A 19,496-nucleotide genomic window follows, 5' to 3' on the forward strand; every position below is an offset into this window, starting at 1 on the left:
TAAAAAACCCAATACCGCCACGTTTTATTCCTGCAGAATCTAGCAGTGGCCGTCCTAAAAATAGATGGGCATCATGGGTTATGGACTTTTGGTACTGTTAACAACTGAGCACATCTTACCAATTGCTTGCCATACGCAGCACCTAGAGTAAATGTTGTTAGTTCATCCATTTCCTTCCACAATTCAATGACTCCGTGCCAATTGCTCTGCTGGTAATTCTCAATCTGATAAAGCACCAAATTAAAAAAAAAAAAAATGAAAGAAAATTATAAAAAATAAAACATGCCAGAAAATTATTACTGTGCCGGCAAAAGAGGGCTCATCAGAGTCGAAGTTCAATGAAACAAGCGACGTTGCTTCACACTGTGCATAAAGGGTTGCAAACAACAGCTAGGAAGGTAGGAATTTTTAAGTAATTGTGCGACGATGCACGACTAAGAAAGCAAAAACTCTTGCTTTCTCCACATGTGAATTTTCTCCTTTTCATACTGAGTGTAGGTCAGTGTATAGAGAGCAGGTATCTGAACTAAAATTTATTAACATCTTATTTTAAAAGCTTGTTCCGTTTACACTTGTTTAGAAATTTTAACCAATCATAAGAGTTGTCACCTACACCCAAGAAAACCTAACAATTTGTCATGCTCCAAATTAAGATTTCTGTGTTCCAGCTCGCTCTCTTCAAATGGTCACCTTTATCGATTAGCCCTTACGGCTATTAATAGGCTTAAACACGTTTTAAACGTCACATTTCACATGTGCCGAATCTAATGCAAATGAGAAAAATCCGTTATTTTCGCTCATTTGCTTTAGATTCGGTACATGTGAAATGCGACGTTTAAAACGGGCCTTAGCTACAATAATCCCGAAAAATCACCTAAAAATCTACCCGGATAATCTCCGAAAACTGCTCTAAATTATTTAAAAACAGTTCTAAAAATCTCAAAATTTTACCGAAAAATCCCAAAAATGTAATGCAAAATATCAACGATTAAAGATCCTTATTAAAAAAGTAAGCCGCCCACGCAATAGTTATTGTGAATACCCGATTGTTGTGACTGTAAGTCCGCCTCCGCCATAACTAACTGCAACATAATTGTGGGATACAGAACTGAATGGTAGAACCGCAGTGCATGAAGCCATAAAACCTCTTCGTTCTGCTCACTCTTTAATAAGCAAAAACATATTTTTTTCTAATTCCAATCTGTAATCTGTATCAATTTGTAACACATTTTACAGATTTTTGGGCTCTAAAAGTTCTAATAAAACTTGGAACTTGCTAAATTCAAAGTAAACAAAGTAAAAAAAAAAATCCCTACTATAAAGGTGGCCTTCACTCTTTGTGGACAAACAACTTCCGTAATTGACCCTCTGTATTTGTTCAATGGACGAGTATAAGGTCTTATTTTTGTTGTTGTCATTTATTAAGAAAAGACTTTCCCAAAAAGGAGTTACTAATCGTGTTTCTTGCGGACCACTTCCTATATATTTGTAGTTTTTGCTTTAATTGACCAATCAAAATCACAGATAACTCATAATCCTCTCATTAATTTTGCCAAACGCGTACTTGAAACACTTTCTTATGGGTTTTAAAAATCAGAAACTCACATGTAATATGACATTGAACATTTCTTGTGCAATGCAATATATTTTCAGTAAGATATGCAAAAGTGTCAATCCTTTCTCTTGCAACTCCCAAACAAGAAGCAAGAATGCAAGAATATACAGCCAGAATACACAATCATCTATTTTGCCTGAGAAAAGAGTAATTTACTGAAAAGTAAACTGCTTGTCCAATTTGCTTACCTCAACACGAAGACGGACTTTTCTGTCGAGATTGACAGAAAACAGAGGCCATTTGTCACCACCTTTGAGTTCAAGAGGCAAGTCCTAGAAATGAACAAAAACGCTGAACGACGAGAACATGAAAGGTTTATAAAGGTAAAAAAAAAAGAAAAGAAAAGAGCTACACCAAAAGATTTCCTTGTTAAAACCCAACGAAAAAAGTTGATTCAACTAACCTGTAATACAAAGCGAATGTTGTATGGCAAATAATTATGCAAAATGGCCGGCGGGTAAATATGGAGGATGTAATTTGGCGCATGCTCCAAAGAGCCATGAACTGAAGCATAGGAGACTCTTTCACAGTCTACCTGCAAAATGAACAAAGAAGAGAAAATAAGTGCTTTTACACAACTGCAGAATGATATTTGATTCTCCTTTAAGCATGTTGAGAATGCACCTTGTTCAACAACACCGGTGGCGCACGATGACAAGATGACTGCCACGGAATGACATTTATTGTAGAAAAAAAGGCAACTAACCAAGTACAAATCCAAAAACGCTCAGGTGGATTGGTAGGAAACAGGTTAGTCATGGCGGCCACAATAAACTGTGTGTGCCCCGCCTAAAGTCATCAGGCTTTTTTCCCAAGCCTCGGGGGTGGTTGGGTGAAATTTTTTTTTCACTTATTTGGTTTACCTCAGGCAGTGTAAAACTCATTTAAGATGTGTAACGATATAGATGCAGGATCCGAAACTGTGTTTATAAGCAATTAACCAATGCCTAAGGTTTAGAGTAAGCATTCACAGTGTTTGAAGCATGAAGAAAATGTGGATAGCACTTAAGAGCATTTTAGAGGACTTAGTGTATTACGTCTGAAAATCAGCATGCTAAACATGATTTTGAAGCCCCCTTCAGTGCACTTACCATTTATTTGGTTTTCAATTGAGTGTCGAAGTAATTAGCGAATTGCTTTGGTTTTGCATTACTTCACTCAGTGATTGGTTTAAAGTTCTCGTGCCACTTTTTCAACCAATCAGAGGTGAAACCAAAACCAATCGTGGCTCGCGCGTGCACATTTTCCCGCGCTTTGTGTCGGCTACGTGTAATTACTTCGAGTTTTGATTGGTTTACTGGATTGTCTCCGGCCTTTTTGATTGGCCAAAGTAATTACTTTGGTCTTGGTTTTAAGATGGCTTTACGACAATCGATTGAAACTCGCTCTATAAGCACTAATTTAGCAGCAGCAACATGAGATCCTGAAGGCTTTAATGGGATTTAACCAATGACCTCGGTACTACTGCTGCAGTGCCCTACCAATTGAGACATCAAGCCGACTGGCAGCTGGTCATCTTGCAAGTTTTTAATAAACCCGTACAGAATGGATATATAGGAAGTAAAGATTATATGAAAGTGATACATTTTAAATGCAGAGGGAATGGGTTATGAAGCAGATTGTAGTTAGGATGAGGTTTTACCAAATTTTATTGCGTGAATTGAGATGGTGTCCATTTAACGTCCTTTTCTGGAGAGACTAGAAATTTCATCCACTTGTATATGCCATGAGAAAGGCAACACTCTCTCTGATAATAATAAAGACCCTAAATGTTAATTTGGCACACCCGGGTGAAACATGGTGTGAAAAAATGTACACATAACGTACCTCAATATGAAAAGGAGGTCCATCCCCAGCGGGTGAGGAACACTTGATTGATGAATGACCCTCGAATGCCAGCTTATTCCACAAAAGAGGAGAACTTTCTCCATACCTGAATCACGGCAAAAGAAAAACTGCGATGAGAAGTACACAGATGCTTCTTTGAAACTGAAAACTTCGCTCAACGTGAAATGACCAAATATGAGAACACGAGTACCTGACGATAATTTTCAATTTTCGTACCATACAACCACGCAGTTCATACCAATTTTTAGGATGATACACACTTTTCTCGAGCAATCGCTTGGAATAATGGCGAAGAAATTAAAATAATGGGAAGTCGGTGTTTTCGACAACGTTCTCCTAGCTGTTGTTGTAGTCCTACCAATAATTCAAATGTTTAAATTTTCAACATTCTAGCATTTCTAGCATATTGATTGGTTCACTCATTCTCGGTTACAACTCATATACCGCATGACCGTGTATGGAAGCATTATGCACCGGCCGTTTTGTGACAGTGAAACAGTACAGAGTTCAATGAAATTTAATAAAACAATTATCCAATTCGCCCTTGCTGGATTAGAGTAAATAGTAAATAGTAGTGCTTCGTTGACTATTTACCACTTCATATCCAATACGCGCTCAACTGTAATTGTTATTACTGAACTACGGATATCATATTTCCAGCATTTTTATTGGTTAGCCGGACAGAGGCAATCAGTTCATACACCTGCTGTACCTAATATGGTCAAGGAACGTGTCAGCAATTAAGCGAGCTCTGAGAGAAAGTGGCCAACAAAAGCTGTTTTGGACCGGAATTGACCAAGGCAGAAATCGGTGCTTTAGTCGACAATGCTACCCCCGGGAGGACCAAAGAAGAGTTGTTGATCCTGGAGTTTTTAATAAAACAATTATTCTACTTGGGCTTGCTGGATATAAAATGATTATAACCAACTCGGCACTACGCACCTCGTTGGTTATCTATCACTTCATGTCCAGCAAGCCCGAGTAGAATAATTATTAAATAAACATAACACTGGAAAGAAACAGCAGCCCTTAGGAGATTTGAGACCAAGTGCATCGGCAGTCAGATACAGCGCCCTAACCGTTGACCTATGGGGTGTTTATATGAGAAAACTGGCACCGGCGCGAGTTTCACACCTGGGTGAGTTCTTGATACCGCGTTTACATGATGACGACGTGAATTCGTATCGTGTTTACCTGAAGGGACACCACATATCAATGAAATACAAGCGTGAATCCAAATTGCAAATGTGGCGTCTATCAGGAAAAGTACGCATGTGCTACCCGTTCCCGCCCTGCGGGACGCCAATTTCACACCGGAACGAGTGGTCCCTCCTCGTTTACATGATACCGTTGCAAGATTTCGCGCCGGAACAAACGTTTCGCTCCGGTGCAGAACCGGAGTGAACTCGCGCCGGTGTGAGTCGCCCCAGCATGACTTTTTTCGGTGATATCACGTAAGCTAATACAGAGATAAGAGAGGGAACCGGAGTGAACTCGCGCCGGTGCGAAAGTCGCCCCGGTATCATGTAAACACCCCCTTACTCTGCACCTTAATATGTCAGAAAATAAGACATGTCAGTAACAGAAGAAAAAGGTCCTCGAGTACCAACCCAAATCCAGCTGGTCTGAGGTAGAGTGCAGCTCGGTGAGCCAACATCAGGGGAACACTGTAAACAGAGTCGGGTTCAACTGTCGTGACGCGAGAAAACTGTTCTTCCTTCTTGCACATCAAATCCATTGGGATTGGAAAGTGGTTGTTGATCTGTTGTTGAGTGATGTAAGTAATATTTCAATTGCTAACATCGGTATCAAAACAGTTATTTTGTGGCTACAACTTAATCAAAGTTGACCTGGTCGGTGCCGTAACTGTAACTCGAATCCTGTTCTAACTTGACGTCATAGGCCCGGTTGTTCTAAAGCCGATTAACGCTAATCCCTGAGTAAAAATGAAACAAGGAGTTTATTTCTCTACTCCCAAATGCTTTTCAACGCTGATACTCGGCAAAACTTTACATTAGAAGTTAATCTTGAAAAACAAAAATATGTAAGAGAAACTTTCACCAAAAAAGTTGAGAATATGAAACAAAAGTTAACGTACTCCTGGATTAAGTAAATCTGCCTTCGAACAACCGGGCCACGGACTACTTTTCAATTTTTTATAAAGGATGCCTCTAACAAGCCCAGTTGCTGGTCAAATGACTGCCAGCAGTAGTATTAAAAGTGTATTTGCTACAGTTCGAAATATTCTTTTCAGCGACAAAAGGGTAACGTGTGCAAGCAATTTGTAATTTTGTTTTGTTTAAATTCATTAACTCTCTAGAACGGATCCTTTAATCTCCTTGGCTTGTGTACTTACTGATCCAGCAAAACAGCTGCCATTTTGGACGTGACAACAGTAAAACAGTAAAACAGTAAAATCAAACAACATTCAAATGAAATCGAAAGAAATGTACTGGTGTGTTTTTAACCACACCAAAGCTCTTAAATCCGACCAGAATGTAGCTCATTTTAAACAGAAATAACTAATTTACAATCAGAATAAAGTTACTATTAAAGGAATACATCTTCGGACTTCCTATTAGAATGATGAAGAGTGCCAGCTGAGAACTTGTTCTCTTGCATGACTCACACAATTTTAAATTCTTCTTTTATTGACAGAAAAGATGTTTGCATCAAAACAGAGCTTCTTTTCTGAAGGATTGGTCTTGCATACAAAAACATGACCGCCACTAAGGGACAACACCGATATGGTCGCAAAGACGTCATGTGAAAACCAAGGATAAGAAGAATGAAAGAACTTTAATTTATGTGAACGATGTAGCTGGCCTAAGGAAAGTTTCCATCGAGTCTAACGTTTTCTTGTGAGCTGTACAAAAACAAAATAGACTGCTTACATTCATTTTATACTTAATATTTAAATGGGTACCGTGTACCTTGCTGGCTAGTATTAGTGACTCAATGAAAAGTTACTAGCACGAACATGCTAGTAGAACAAACCTGTAATGGTGATCGAATAGTTACTGTTCTCTGGCCTTCTCCACTTTCAACTTGAACAACTACTGATATAATGACTCCTGAAAAAAGCTGAAATCAAAAATGCACAGTTTGGTTAAAAACACGCATGGTGATTCATCCTAAATTTCACTTGGTCGCATGCGATTAACTATTGCGCTACCTGTCACACCTTATGAGCAGAATCTTTCTAAATAATGTTACGCTAACCCTTTGTGCAACCACGGTTATTTATTAGATTTTATTAGAAAGAATTTGCAAAGAGAGCCCCGCCAGTTAATTCAGTAGTTTCCAATCACCTCATTTGGATTAATGGTGATCATTTCTGGCATAAATATGGTTTCTGAGAACTGAAATACAAGAGCACCAACTAGTAAGTGTGTATAAGGTAAAGGTACAATCTCTGCGTACGAGTCAGAAGGCCCATCAGGCCGGACCTTATCCCGGTTTCCATGGCATGAAGCGACTAGGAGTACTTCCCCCTTGATGGGATGCCAGTCCATCGCAGGGTTACCTACCAGCATTAAATTCGCCGGTACTCATTGACAGTAAAGTGTCTTGCCTAAGAACACAACACAACGTCCCCGGCCAGGACCCGAATCCGGACCACTTGCTCTGGAGTCAAGCACACTAACTATGAGGTCATCGCGCCTACCAAGAGTGTGTATGTTCATTAGTTATTTGAATCATGTGAGAGAGGCAAAGGTCATCTTGTAGGCTCTTTTCAAACACAATCCGCTGTAGACTGAACGACAAAACTAGTATAATTTCTGACAATAGTAAATCAAATCACGTTGTCAAGTACGTGCACACGGAAATGGTGTCCGTCTTTTTAACTTTAGGAGGGTTACTTAATGAGTTCCTCCCTGTTTCTTCCTGTTGACAACCCATTTTCTGCTGCTGTTACTAAAATAAATTAATTGATTTGAAAAACTCTAGACGTATGCAAAGGATCAGATGTGCCATTTGAGAAATAAAGAATCTGCATCCGTCTTTAATGGACAACTTGTTTTCTACACCCATTTAAATAAGTGGATTAACACATAGTCTTAAAAATGCCCATGCAACGTTTGCACAGTATCACCGTACATCACTTACAATTGTTACAATGTAAATCACTTGAAAATTTGAAAATATATACATGTTCAAGGAAGATGAAATGTCAAAATTCTAACAAATCACAACCTTGATAAGCTGGATATCAGTTGACACTTTGCCAACATACTTGCCGATTACAACGGTCAGACTAACTTATACACGTGGTGATATAGTGGCTACTTGCCGTATAGTACAGTAGCCACAAAATTGATGGTTCTGTACAAAATACTCGGCTCATCACATGAAATGCTCAGATGTCGTACCTTTTTAGGAATGATATTGAGCAGGACCACCCTAGCTTCTTTAACTGAGATTGTCTTAACTTCGTGATAACCTTGGACCTAGTAAGGCAAAAGTAAAATGAATAAGGATTTGTGAATTCGTGTTTCTTTTAACTTTTGAACAATATCAGGATTTACAGAGGTGATTGTACGATCTCATACTGCATTTTTGTAGGCCAAATTGTTAATGACCTTTAAGAAGTATTTCAAAAGTAAACGCAAAGCAAATAGAACCCTAATCCTAAGAAGTAAAATAATATAACAGTAAATTAACCCATTTATTAATAAAAATATCTGATTTGACCTACATAATAAGTATGTAATAATAAATATAGTCACTGTCCTTATTCTATAAAGTCCCAAGTATGAGGACCTCTGTAATGAAGAGAATGTCCACCAACGTCTGATTTAGCCCCACTGATGACCATGTGATTTGTTAAATATTAGTTTTTCTACTTTGTTATCAAATCCTGCTTTTGACACAGCCAAGACGCTGTTAGGGTCAGGTATTTTACATAGCATTTATATTACAATTAGTTAATTGTAGGTCCACGTCAGCCATTTGGCTGCCCATTATAAAACCTGCATTACTGAATAAATGATGAAGATGACGATGAACAGAAATTTGCAAAAAAATGAACTTTTTAAAAAAGTGGCGTGAGCAAAGCATCAGTGAAGAACTCAAATAGATTGTAACAAATAGAAGGCTCATTTCTTTGATTCAAAGGGATCGACCAACTAAAGCTAACAAAGATTGGGAACTACTGCGTCATTGATTGCCCAAGTGTGACTGTTCATAAGGGCTCTGTTTTAGGATTGACGCTGTGATTAATATACTACACGAAGAATTGACTGAAATTAACCACATTGGAACAGGATTTTTTCAGGTACAGTTTAAAGACCCAACGCTTTGACACACTCCTGTCTAGTGTCATCTTCAGGGGGGATCCAAAACTATCGCAAGAGCATTTTACAATGACTGCAAAATTCTCGCGCACTCATTGGTTAATTTTTATCGTGAATAAGCGGACAGACACATAAATTTATAATTTATGCGAGGATGACGTGATATTGCTTGCGTCAGATTGAAGTTTCTGGCATTTTTATCTCGCGTTCCTCTCGTGTTTTAACTTAATTTTGACTCCTCTGCCTTTTTGTTATTGTAAAAAACAAATTAATGTCAGTTTTTCATGCGTCTGTCCTGTTATTGAAAATGAAGTTCGTCATAACATTGTCAAAGTAGTCTGCGGATCCACTCGGCTATTGCCTCGTGGATCCACAGCTACTTCGACAATGTTATGACAAAATTCATGATCAATAACAGGACAGACGCATGAAAAACTGACATCAATTTGTTAATTTTATATGCTCATTAATTTTCTAAAAATGGTTAAAGTGGTTAGCGTTCTGTCCTGCCAAACATGGGTCAGGTAAAAGGTTGTCATCTTCCCAGTTCAAAGAAGCAAGGGCGCTATGGATTTGCCACGATTTCCTTTATACAGTGACCCATAAGGACCCCGTCCTTAACATCTTACCTCAATACCAATGGTAAGACCTGAACTAGAGATACTGCCACCACGCTCAAATCTGCTGACTCTCCTATCAAATCTTTTTCCCAATCGAAGTGAGAGACTCTGGCCATGAGCAATTGCAACCATTCCATCACTGCCTGCACTGGCAGGACTCTAACATATAAACAAAAAACAAATCAAACGACAAGCTCTTAAGTGAGCACACTCATTCATGTTGAGGAACATAAGACTATTTGCATCTTGTTGGCATATTTTCTACTGAAAACAAGTTACAGATAATCGTCAATTCAGCAAATAAACTCTACAATACCATTACAGAGTGGGAGGCGTGGTGGCCTCATGGTTAGAGTGCTCGACTCCGGATCGAGTGGTCCGGGTTCGGGTCCTGGCCGGGGACATTGTGTTGTGTTTTTGGGCAAGACACTTAAAGTCGCACAGTGCCTCTCTCCACTCAGGTGTATAAAGGGGTACCGGTAAAAATGCTGGGGATAACCCTGCGATGGACTAGCCATCCCAGAGGGGAGTAGAAACCGGAGATAAGCGCCGGCCTGATGGGCCTTTCTAGGCTCCTAAAAGAGACTTACCATTACAGAAAGAGCTAGGGTGTTTGGCGGAGTTCGTGTTAGCCAAATTATGACTAGGAAGATTCTTTCAAACTTACAGGGCGCATGCTCATAATGTGAAGTCAGTTATGTAGGTATCCAAAACTCATCCTCCGGAAATTAAAAAACATGGCCTCAGATCAGTGAATAGGCCGTAGAAGTGACCTTCCACGTTATTCTGCTGCCATGGATTATTTCTGCAGTCACGTGCCATGCATGCCACTAACCACTAAAATAAGGAATCAATAGTAGCAATACTGTTTGATTGTATTTCTCAGAAATGTAGCACTTTAATGGATCACTGTCGCAAAAGCTAGACTTTGTACCAACTGCACTAGAGTGATAAGAGAAGTATTTTATGTATACAGCTTTAAGGTTTGTTGTAAACATAACTAACACAAATTAGGATGGCATACCTCAAACTTGTTTCCAGGTCGTAGTTTCACCTCCATTCCCAGCTAAAAGGCAACAAAAGGTGTTTTTATCGTAATATCAAATCGAAAATTATTCCAGCAACTGTGTATATAAGAGGAGAATTCAAACCTCGTTCCATATCTGGTATGGTGGAACGTCCTCCAAAGCCACCCCTCCAGTGCTTTGCAGAGTTACAGCCTCTTTAAAGGCCTAAAATGGGAAGGAAATAACACTTACTCTACAACTAGCCGATTAAATCAAGTGGCATACTTAGCATGGAATTGCTAAAGCCTCTCTGTGGATGGCAAATTTGACTTACTGCTCCAAGCTTGGTGAGGACTTCCAAACATGTTTTTGTCACAGTCAACTCCAGAATGTCCTTGGATTCCACACTGAGTGACATAGCTGCTTCAGAACTGTCTCCTAAATTGGTTTCATTGCTATCGCCATTTGCCATAGAGAACTGATGTTGAGAAACAAAGGAGGTATGCATTACAGAGGGAATAATTGATGTCTTGATATTTAAGTCCATATACTATAGTCTGTATATAACTATAGAGCGTTTTCACTCACGTGACCAGCATCCATATGGTATTATTGAAACAAAGGAAAGTATTTGCATAAAAATAGAGTTCAAATCCCAGAGGATTAGTTTGGTACACCATCATGGCCACCATTCCTTTGTCTTGGAACACCAACATGGCTGCCGTGACGTCATGTGAAAACGCTTTATTGCGTCATCTCCTTGCTTTGCATCGCTGGCAAGCTATTTGCACAAATATACCTCCCTCGCCTATAGTAGCTCCTCAAAGGTGTACACCGAGTCTCAATACGTCTCCCCCTCCTAGCTCTAAACAGCGGACATGATCGTCCTCTGTTCACTGCTTTCATCGACCTAACAAAGTCCTCTGACCTTGTCAGCAGAGGTGGACTTTTCGAGATCAAGGTTCTGATTGACTGCCCTCCTTAACTCCTGAGTTTCCTCAAGTCACATCACGATGAGATGTGTGGAACTGTTCAATTTGATGGAAACCTGTTTGAGGCCTTTGACATAACGAGCACCATTAAACAAGGCTGTCCTCCGGAAGAATCGCTTCAAAACTGCGGATGACGACATGCTCCTCATTACCCTCTGATGGAAAACTGTTCAGTTAAGCTCGCCTCCAATTCAGAAACAAGGTCTGCCGAGTGCGGCTCTGTGTCATACTCTGCAGTGAAGTAGACTGTCTCCTCGATTGCTTTTCTAGTGCTTGCATCAGTTTCAGCCTCACCATCAGCCTGAAGAAAACTAACATCATAACTCATGGCTCAGACTCGACACAGCCTCGCTGAACACAAAGATTGCACCACGTCTTGGACCATGCACGCAGGGCAAGAAAAGCAGCTGAAAACATTCCACATACGGTGCCTGCGGCACATCTCTCCATCTCCTGATCCGACTGAGTCTCCAACAGCACTGTACTCAAGAGAGCCAACATTTCCTCTCTGTACATCCTCCTCTGCCACAGGCATCTCAGCTGCCTTGGCCACGTCTACAGAATGCACGATGGCTGCATTTCCCAGGACGTCCTGTACAGAGAGCTTTAGTGCGGCAAGAGAGAAGTTTCCAGAGACTAGAGCTTTACTTCAAAGATTTATGCAAGGGAACATGGACACTGTCGGCCTACTGGTGGTCACCTGGGAGACCTTCTCTGCAGACTGCATTCCTTAGAAGACCTGATGCACCCGCTGCAGATGCCAGGAGAGACAGGAGAAAGGCCAATGCGGGAGCCTCAGCACTAAGTGCAGGACACGTCTGTGGCATATGCTGCTGCATCTGCCAATCTAGGATCAGCCTTTTACACCACCAGAGAGCATGTGAGAGGAGTCACACTCACTAAAATGCTATACTCAATATACTCACTTCGCCATAGTATACTTGTTATATAGTACTCACTACTATACTACAGCCACAAATACAAAGCAAAGCCACTAGTTTTTGAACATTCGCAATTGCATTTAAAGATCACAATGACAATGAATGATGCCTTTTTGCCTTACTGCAAATGATATGAATTTCAGATATTTAGTTCACACGTGGTCTTTTTATCTTTAAGAACTTTAGAGCACAAATCTTATGCACCTTCTTTAGCGTATTTGAATGGCCACAAGACAAATGTGGTTCAATCCCCACATGCCTCTAGAACATAATGCGTATCACACTAACGCAAAAATGCAACCCATATTCTTTTAAAAATAGAGTCAATCCTTTAAACTCCAATGCAAAGGTTGTATAACGGGGCCGTTGTTTCATTCATTGTACTCAAATTCTCAAATTTTTAAAGTTTCCTTGATCAATGCATTCAGATCACTCACAACTTAAAATTGCGGTGACTTGATAAAAATTTCCCCAACTCTATCTCTAAATCTCTCTCGCTTCCCTAATTCCCTATCTCGTCCCCTCCTTTCTTCCAAGGCCTAACAAAAAAAGGTTCTTTTTTCACTTCTTGCTGACTATCACAAGCCTGATTGACCATATTGTACGTTGAGGAGCCATTTGCTGGGGTCCCAGTAATCTGCTGACAACATTTTTGGGCATTTCTCACCTCAAGCGTGATTTCCCAGTCACGACGGGTCTGACTGCGGTCATCCACCACTGGTTCAATAAGAGGTTCCCACTCAGATACCCGCTCATTGAAATACTTGCCAATAAAGTTAACTCCTGCACCAACAGAAAGCTGAAAATACAAAGGAAAGTGCAAGAATTGCTATACTTTGCTTCCCAAAATCTTTGGCACGTTTGTTATTCAGCTTCAGCATTTTTTTCTCGAATCATAAGTAAAATGACGAATCTTCGGGGCAAATATCTTCTGCAATATTCTAATGCCAAAATAGATTTGCTTCATTTGCGTCAAATCACAAGAGGAAAATGAAGGAGAATAATGGAGTGTATTCCCCAAAAAAGTGATATTGGGGCAAGCTGCTAAAAAATTCAAGAATTCAACAAAATAAAATAAGGCATCATGAAAAAGGGAAATAATGTATTGTGTAATTGTCACAAGATGTCCAACATCCTTTGTGATATCTGTGAACGAGTGATAAACCATTAAAACCAAAAAATGCAGGTTTTTTAAAGAGTCTCTGATGGAAGATGCTATGAAATTTGTTAATGAACGTAAGGTTGTAACTCAGGGAAAAAAAGCTGCAAAAAAGAATTTTACAGTTTCCTTACTGCTGAAGACCAGTTTCTCAATTGTCCTTGAATGGATCCATCCACAGACAACAGTGGGATGACTTGGCCTGCAAATGTACCTTCCACTTTGAGATCAAATCCATCCATTGAGAACACCAGCTGCCAAAGAAATTTAAGAAATTTAGATTCACATTTCTGGCTTTTTACAGAGATTACAAAATCTAGCCATGTTTTCAACATTTACGATGGTACACAAACATCTTACCAACTCTGCCTTATCGTTTCCGGCATTTTCTACCTCAATGTGGTCTGGTGCTTTCTCTTCCACAGCTGAATCAAAAGAGATTTAAAAATGAACTGAGCAATATCCATACCTAATAAAACAAGAGGCTAAGGACTTCCAGCTCTAAGTTTTGAAATTCCATTTTAGTGAGTGAATGTTTCAATTGCATAGTGGATGAGTGCTCATCACTTTCATTTCAGCGACAGAAAAGCCACAGTTTGGGTCCCACCTAAAACACCTCAACAAAATCTCTTTTAAAAGCTGTTGCCCATAAAAGTGATCAACAACAGTGCAGGGCTGGCGCAGTGGTGAGAGCACTCGCCTTACACCAATGTGGCCCGGGTTCGATGCCCGGACTCGGCGTCATGTGTGGGTTGAGTTTGTTGGTTCTCTACTCTGCACCGAGAGGTTTTCTCCTGGTACTCCGGTTTCCCCTCTCCTCAAAAACCAATATTTGACTTGATTTGTGTTAATTGTTAATTTCAATTTACAGTGTCCCCAATTAGTGCTTCAGCGCTAGAACGACTACACACTTAAATAAAATAAAGTTCCTTTAACAAGATATTGGATAGCAATCGATTACAAAAAGCTGTAAAGTAGTGAAGAGATGACAAATTGAATAGAAAGAGAAAATCTCATACACGCAAATTGAATCATTTGCTAAGTGCTGGAGGATCGTTAAACAACACAAAAAGGAAGAGACAGGTTTAAAGGCAGAACCTTAACTCTAGGTTCAGAGACGTAGTCTTGAGATCTGATGTCTAAGAGCAAACCATACTGTATTTGGGGTCAAGAGATCTGTGTATCATTAGTGAGTCGTCAGAGTATCCTGGTTTGCCGATTTGTTTGATCAGTGACGTAATGATGTTATGTTATTGGTTATTTGTCAGGCATACACTGATGTTGCATCATGTGTTGAGATTCGTGGACGAGTGGTTTCAATGCGGTGTTTCCATACTAGATATACGAAGAAGCCGGGCCACAAAGATATGTTACGTTTGAGTAGTTGCAGTAGTCAGTATAATGACAGTGATTGTAGACACTGTACTCCAGTCTGTTGTGGTAGCAGTCTTGTTTGATGTCCAGTTATTAGTTGAGAGATGATGTCCATTTCTTGTTCATATACAGTGGTTGTCTTGTCTGTCTTTGCACTACCATAGCCAATGATTACGAGGAGTCTAATCACGTATTTGTCATCCGTTTACCGACATTATCATGCTTGACCCTCATGATCACAACTATGGGATTAAGCGTTCACAAAGTAGGAAACCAAAATTGTTAAAGGTAATTGAGACAGGGTCTCGTGACAAAAAGCTGTGGCAAGATTACCTCCAACAAGATTCTCTTTCGGCAGTATTCTCAACAGATAGAGTGAATCCCATGCCTGCTCTCCATTATCAAACTTAACATGATATTTCGGCTCACTTGACTGAGAGCCATCTACCTCTATGACAGTGGCGCTGTAGTACGGAAGCTTATCTTTGTACTTAGCTATCACTCTTGTGCCAGGTTTGATTTCAGCAGCCTTTGGAGGAATCTCAGGAATGACCATACACGATGCGTCCCTGGACTCGTATATAAGCTTTTCTCCTCTGTAGAGATCTATATGTAGCTTGGTCCCCTTGTATGAGATAAATCCTTTGTAGTACATCGCGTTTTCTTTGGGGGAACGAGCCCAAACCACAGTGCCGCTTCCCAACACTCCCTCAGGAACTGAAACAATCACAAAAGGTCATAATCTGTTTTAGAACTTAATCAACATTACCCCGGTATTTTGCTTTTAGTGGTATGTGCACTGGCAAAACAAGGAAAAACAATGATGCGGAAAAACTATAAAAGATTGTGATACTCTTAACAGGAGGTAAATATGTGGTCTTTCGATTCCCAACTAGAATAGAATGGTCTGAGCTACAATCCTGGTCAAAATTGTTGAGAAGTTTTTTACTTCCCTGTCCACATATTAAAAAAAAATAACCACGTGTTGGGTGAGGCGGCAGAGGGGGAATCCTAAGCTTATTTCTTTTCAACTTCGGGAAGGTCTAAACTCTCTTTGTCCAGTATTGTAGGCCCGTAGATTGGGATCCGCAAACAATAGTGATACATGTATTAGTAAAATCTTTTCATCTCATTAGTTATCATTGCGAATTATTTTTTTTGTTTCCAAGTGTTGCCTTTGCGGTTCCAAGAAAGTGGTAAGCAAACTGTTTTAAATAAAGGCAAAGGATATGGAAGGCTTGACTCGCTTAATTAAATCTTCACCTTTCACTGTGCAGAAAATGGATCCCTCAAGGAAATAAAAGAAATAAAAAGTAGGTGGAATTTTTGTTCATCTCCCTACAGCTTTATTGTGAATAACACGAATGCTATAAAAATTTGATGGAGCTTAAGGAATTGAAAAAAGAGATATTTATCAAAGACCCAGTCTTAAAGTTTCTTTTAGCAGTGTTGTAATGTTACTGTGGCAATACAGACACCCTTCAAAATTACCCGTTCAAATGAAGCCTTTCTGATAGGATCGACACTGTTTTCAGCATTTACCGCTGGACACCCACTCTTCCACCCACTCCTCATTGTGGAAAACCCTTACAAGCCTAAAAAGAATAAACACAAACCTTTGGGATGTCTTTCCATGAGGATCCTGATGCTGTTTAAATTGAAAACCCATGTGTCACCACCGCCTATGAAACGGACACGGTAGACAAGATTTTCTACCTCTTCCAAATTCCTTATTTCCGCGATGTGACCAGCTTCCCAAAAAAATCCATCAACGGTGGCAATGACAGAACTCCCAATTTGCAAAACTGACATGTCTGGCACAATGTCTGGTACTACTGCAGCACTGTCATTTGCGTGGACTATTTTAACCTCGCCGCAATAGACTCCTACCACCAGCTTGCTGTAAGTTTTGCTTTTAACAAAACCTTTCCTGTAAATTTTGTCTGTGTATCTGACATACACGATGGTTGACTCTACAATCTCTCCTTTTGGAACTAAATAGAATAAGTTTAAGTTAATTATGTACGGTTTGTTCATTTTGACTACACTGTGATTATGTTGCAAAACAAAAAGATTGTCTTGGGAACAGCACATGTGGACTGTATTAACATAAATGTAAGTAAAATATTTAATATAAATGTAAATGCTTTGTTTATAGTGGAAGTGCACTCAGATATCAAGCTACAATCACGGTCATAAGTCGTTGAACACCCACCCCGTTTCCCCCGTTCAATGTTGGATAGCGCAATGCACCCAAACTAACTGTTCAGTACGTTTTATTAAACAACATTGGATAGCGCAATGCACCCAAACTAAATGTTCAGTTTCTAAACAACATTGAAAGATGGGAGAGGGAGGGATGCTCCATAAACAACATACAATACTTCCAAATAGCCTATTTTGGGTTTTTTCTGTCAAGGACGTTCGCGCCCATTGCTACTGCGCATCCTTACAGCGCACGCAAATTTACATGCCACGCCATGCATCGACCGCGCACGTTAAGTACTAAAATGAACAATGATAGGGCAGATGGCGATTGCTATAGCTTTGCTTGGATTTAACGGTTTTGGATGTTCGGTGACCCTTACGTTTCTTTCCAGAAACAGATTTTATTTACAATTATCTCCACATTGTCCAAAAATGAACAAAAGATTTTTCAAGATTTTAAGTGGACAAGCGGCCATTTCACACAAAATGGTTGCAGTACGTAGAATAGCAACAATTTGTTTTCTGGATGATCATAAGAAGTGGAACATGAGAAGAACGGGCCATGCATATATAATAATATAAAGTGTTTGATGGATAAAAGACATGCAGCTACAAGTATGGGTAACCTTGTTGTAGACGTTTTTGTTTAATTTGAGAGCAATTAATATTCCGTAAATAACTGGCTGTAAAGGATTATTGCCTTCCATCATAGGAAGCATTCAAAACAGTGGACATACGTTCTTCTTGGCATTGAAATGCAAATAAATTAACATTAACCGGGAAAAAGTGCTCTTAAATTTGTCACAGTTACCCAGGTATTTTTGAGAAAGTGATATTCAACATTATGAAACAAAATCAAGGAACACACAACCAGGCAACTTTCTGTTGAATATACAAAAGGCAGATATGGTAAAAAAAAAAACTCCAGCAATGAGTTGTTGTAAAAATTAATATTTGAAACATTTGGAATAAAAACAATCTCTAACCCAAGGTCTCTCCTGGTCAGGTATCTCTTAGATTGAATACACACCGCCTCCCCCATTCAAGGTTGTATTTCTAGTAACAGTGGCTTCACTTTTAAAGCAATGGCTGTCACCTGCATCTAATTAGGGTCAAACCTGGACATACGTGCACCTGCAGCAACTCAGCCCCAAGTGCATAAATGGGACTAAGACAGCTTCCCTACACCTACAATCTACAATAGAGAAGACCAGGTATTTGGAAATTTTTCAACACCACTGTTGGCCTTCCTGATAGCCATAAATCTACAACAAACTTGACAAGTAAGAGACCACACAAAAAATACTCACTCAAGAAAAAGGAGAGGTGAACAAAGCAACCTCGACACATATGACATAAGTTCCTATAACTATACATGACTTAGGAAATCTGCAAAACCAACTCTGGCGAAAAACGCTTTCCTTTCAGTGACAATTCTGATATGACTCTTAAGGAGTCCCTAACAGGTCACATCAACCCATTTTACAATATTCCTAAAAAAGATAAAGTCGGTAAATCAGGGATACAGCCATATAATCCTCAATAACAGCAACATTTCAATTACCTCCTGCTTTGACAGTGGTGAGTACGCGAATTTTGTCTAAAGTATTCCACTGTTCAATGCCGTCCCAAAAGTCAACCAGATACAATTTCTCTCCATTCTCCCACTTCTTTTGAAGGATTCTCCCTGCGACATAAGAAGTTTCTTTTGGCCGCTTTGCAATCACTTGAGCACCAATGTGAAGAGCTTGAGAATCAGGAACCTTGTCGATAACAACAGCTGCAATGTCATTCGGGTCAATGAACATTGGTGGGGAATCGTCGACATGAACAAGCAAAACGTTTGATGTAGCATACACGACAAACCCTGGATCATAGTTAAACATGTTCAAGAGAGATCTGGCCAACACACGTCTACCAGGTACTAACTGGTCTTCAGGAACTGGAATAAAAATTAATCAAATCAATACCGTACAGGTGCCGTGTTTGCGGTAGTAGTTGCCAGGCAGTGCATACGCGGCAGTCTTGTCAGCTGAAGGTGTTTTTTTACTTAGTATTGTTTGTCTTTAAAATGTGAACTGCAGCGCAATGACACAAGTGGTATTTTGAGTGGTCCTCAAACATGAACACTGACACATCACCGTGAGAAGCGTATCTGCACAAAACGAATAGCAACCGGCACCAATGGAGCAACGATGTTATTTGTGTTCTTCCTAGTGAGGTTTATACAAGCCTGACATGCACCCTTACAAGGACCACACTACTGGTCAATCTAAGTTTTTGTAAAAGCGCCGTATCTTCCTCTCCACAGTTCACAAACTACTTTATCCATATCGACAATGTATTTCAATCTTGGAATGCCTAACATGGCCGCGCAGGGATACAAATTTTATCTTGAGTGCTGAAAGCATCTCTCACGAGTGAGCGAAGAGAAC

General features: G+C 39.8%; 1 protein-coding gene across 1 annotated transcript in view; it reads right to left on the bottom strand.

Moving 5' to 3' along the window:
• Window positions 1-19,496, bottom strand: part of LOC137992529 (intermembrane lipid transfer protein VPS13A-like) — a 139,218-nt gene that overhangs the window by 40,495 nt on the left and 79,227 nt on the right. The window contains exons 51-67 of the mRNA XM_068837896.1: window positions 18,626-19,003; window positions 16,470-16,847; window positions 15,187-15,570; window positions 13,840-13,904; window positions 13,614-13,733; window positions 12,988-13,119; window positions 10,722-10,865; window positions 10,532-10,612; window positions 10,405-10,446; window positions 9,390-9,539; window positions 7,837-7,914; window positions 6,461-6,547; window positions 5,074-5,225; window positions 3,443-3,548; window positions 2,019-2,150; window positions 1,804-1,887; window positions 120-224 (exon numbers count right to left, since the gene is read on the bottom strand). Coding sequence (XP_068693997.1) covers window positions 120-224; window positions 1,804-1,887; window positions 2,019-2,150; window positions 3,443-3,548; window positions 5,074-5,225; window positions 6,461-6,547; window positions 7,837-7,914; window positions 9,390-9,539; window positions 10,405-10,446; window positions 10,532-10,612; window positions 10,722-10,865; window positions 12,988-13,119; window positions 13,614-13,733; window positions 13,840-13,904; window positions 15,187-15,570; window positions 16,470-16,847; window positions 18,626-19,003 — 2,618 coding nt within the window. The remainder of the gene's footprint in view (window positions 1-119; window positions 225-1,803; window positions 1,888-2,018; window positions 2,151-3,442; window positions 3,549-5,073; window positions 5,226-6,460; window positions 6,548-7,836; window positions 7,915-9,389; window positions 9,540-10,404; window positions 10,447-10,531; window positions 10,613-10,721; window positions 10,866-12,987; window positions 13,120-13,613; window positions 13,734-13,839; window positions 13,905-15,186; window positions 15,571-16,469; window positions 16,848-18,625; window positions 19,004-19,496) is intronic.

Source organism: Montipora foliosa, chromosome 2 (genome assembly GCF_036669935.1).
Source record: "Montipora foliosa isolate CH-2021 chromosome 2, ASM3666993v2, whole genome shotgun sequence".
Lineage (NCBI taxonomy): Eukaryota > Metazoa > Cnidaria > Anthozoa > Scleractinia > Acroporidae > Montipora > Montipora foliosa.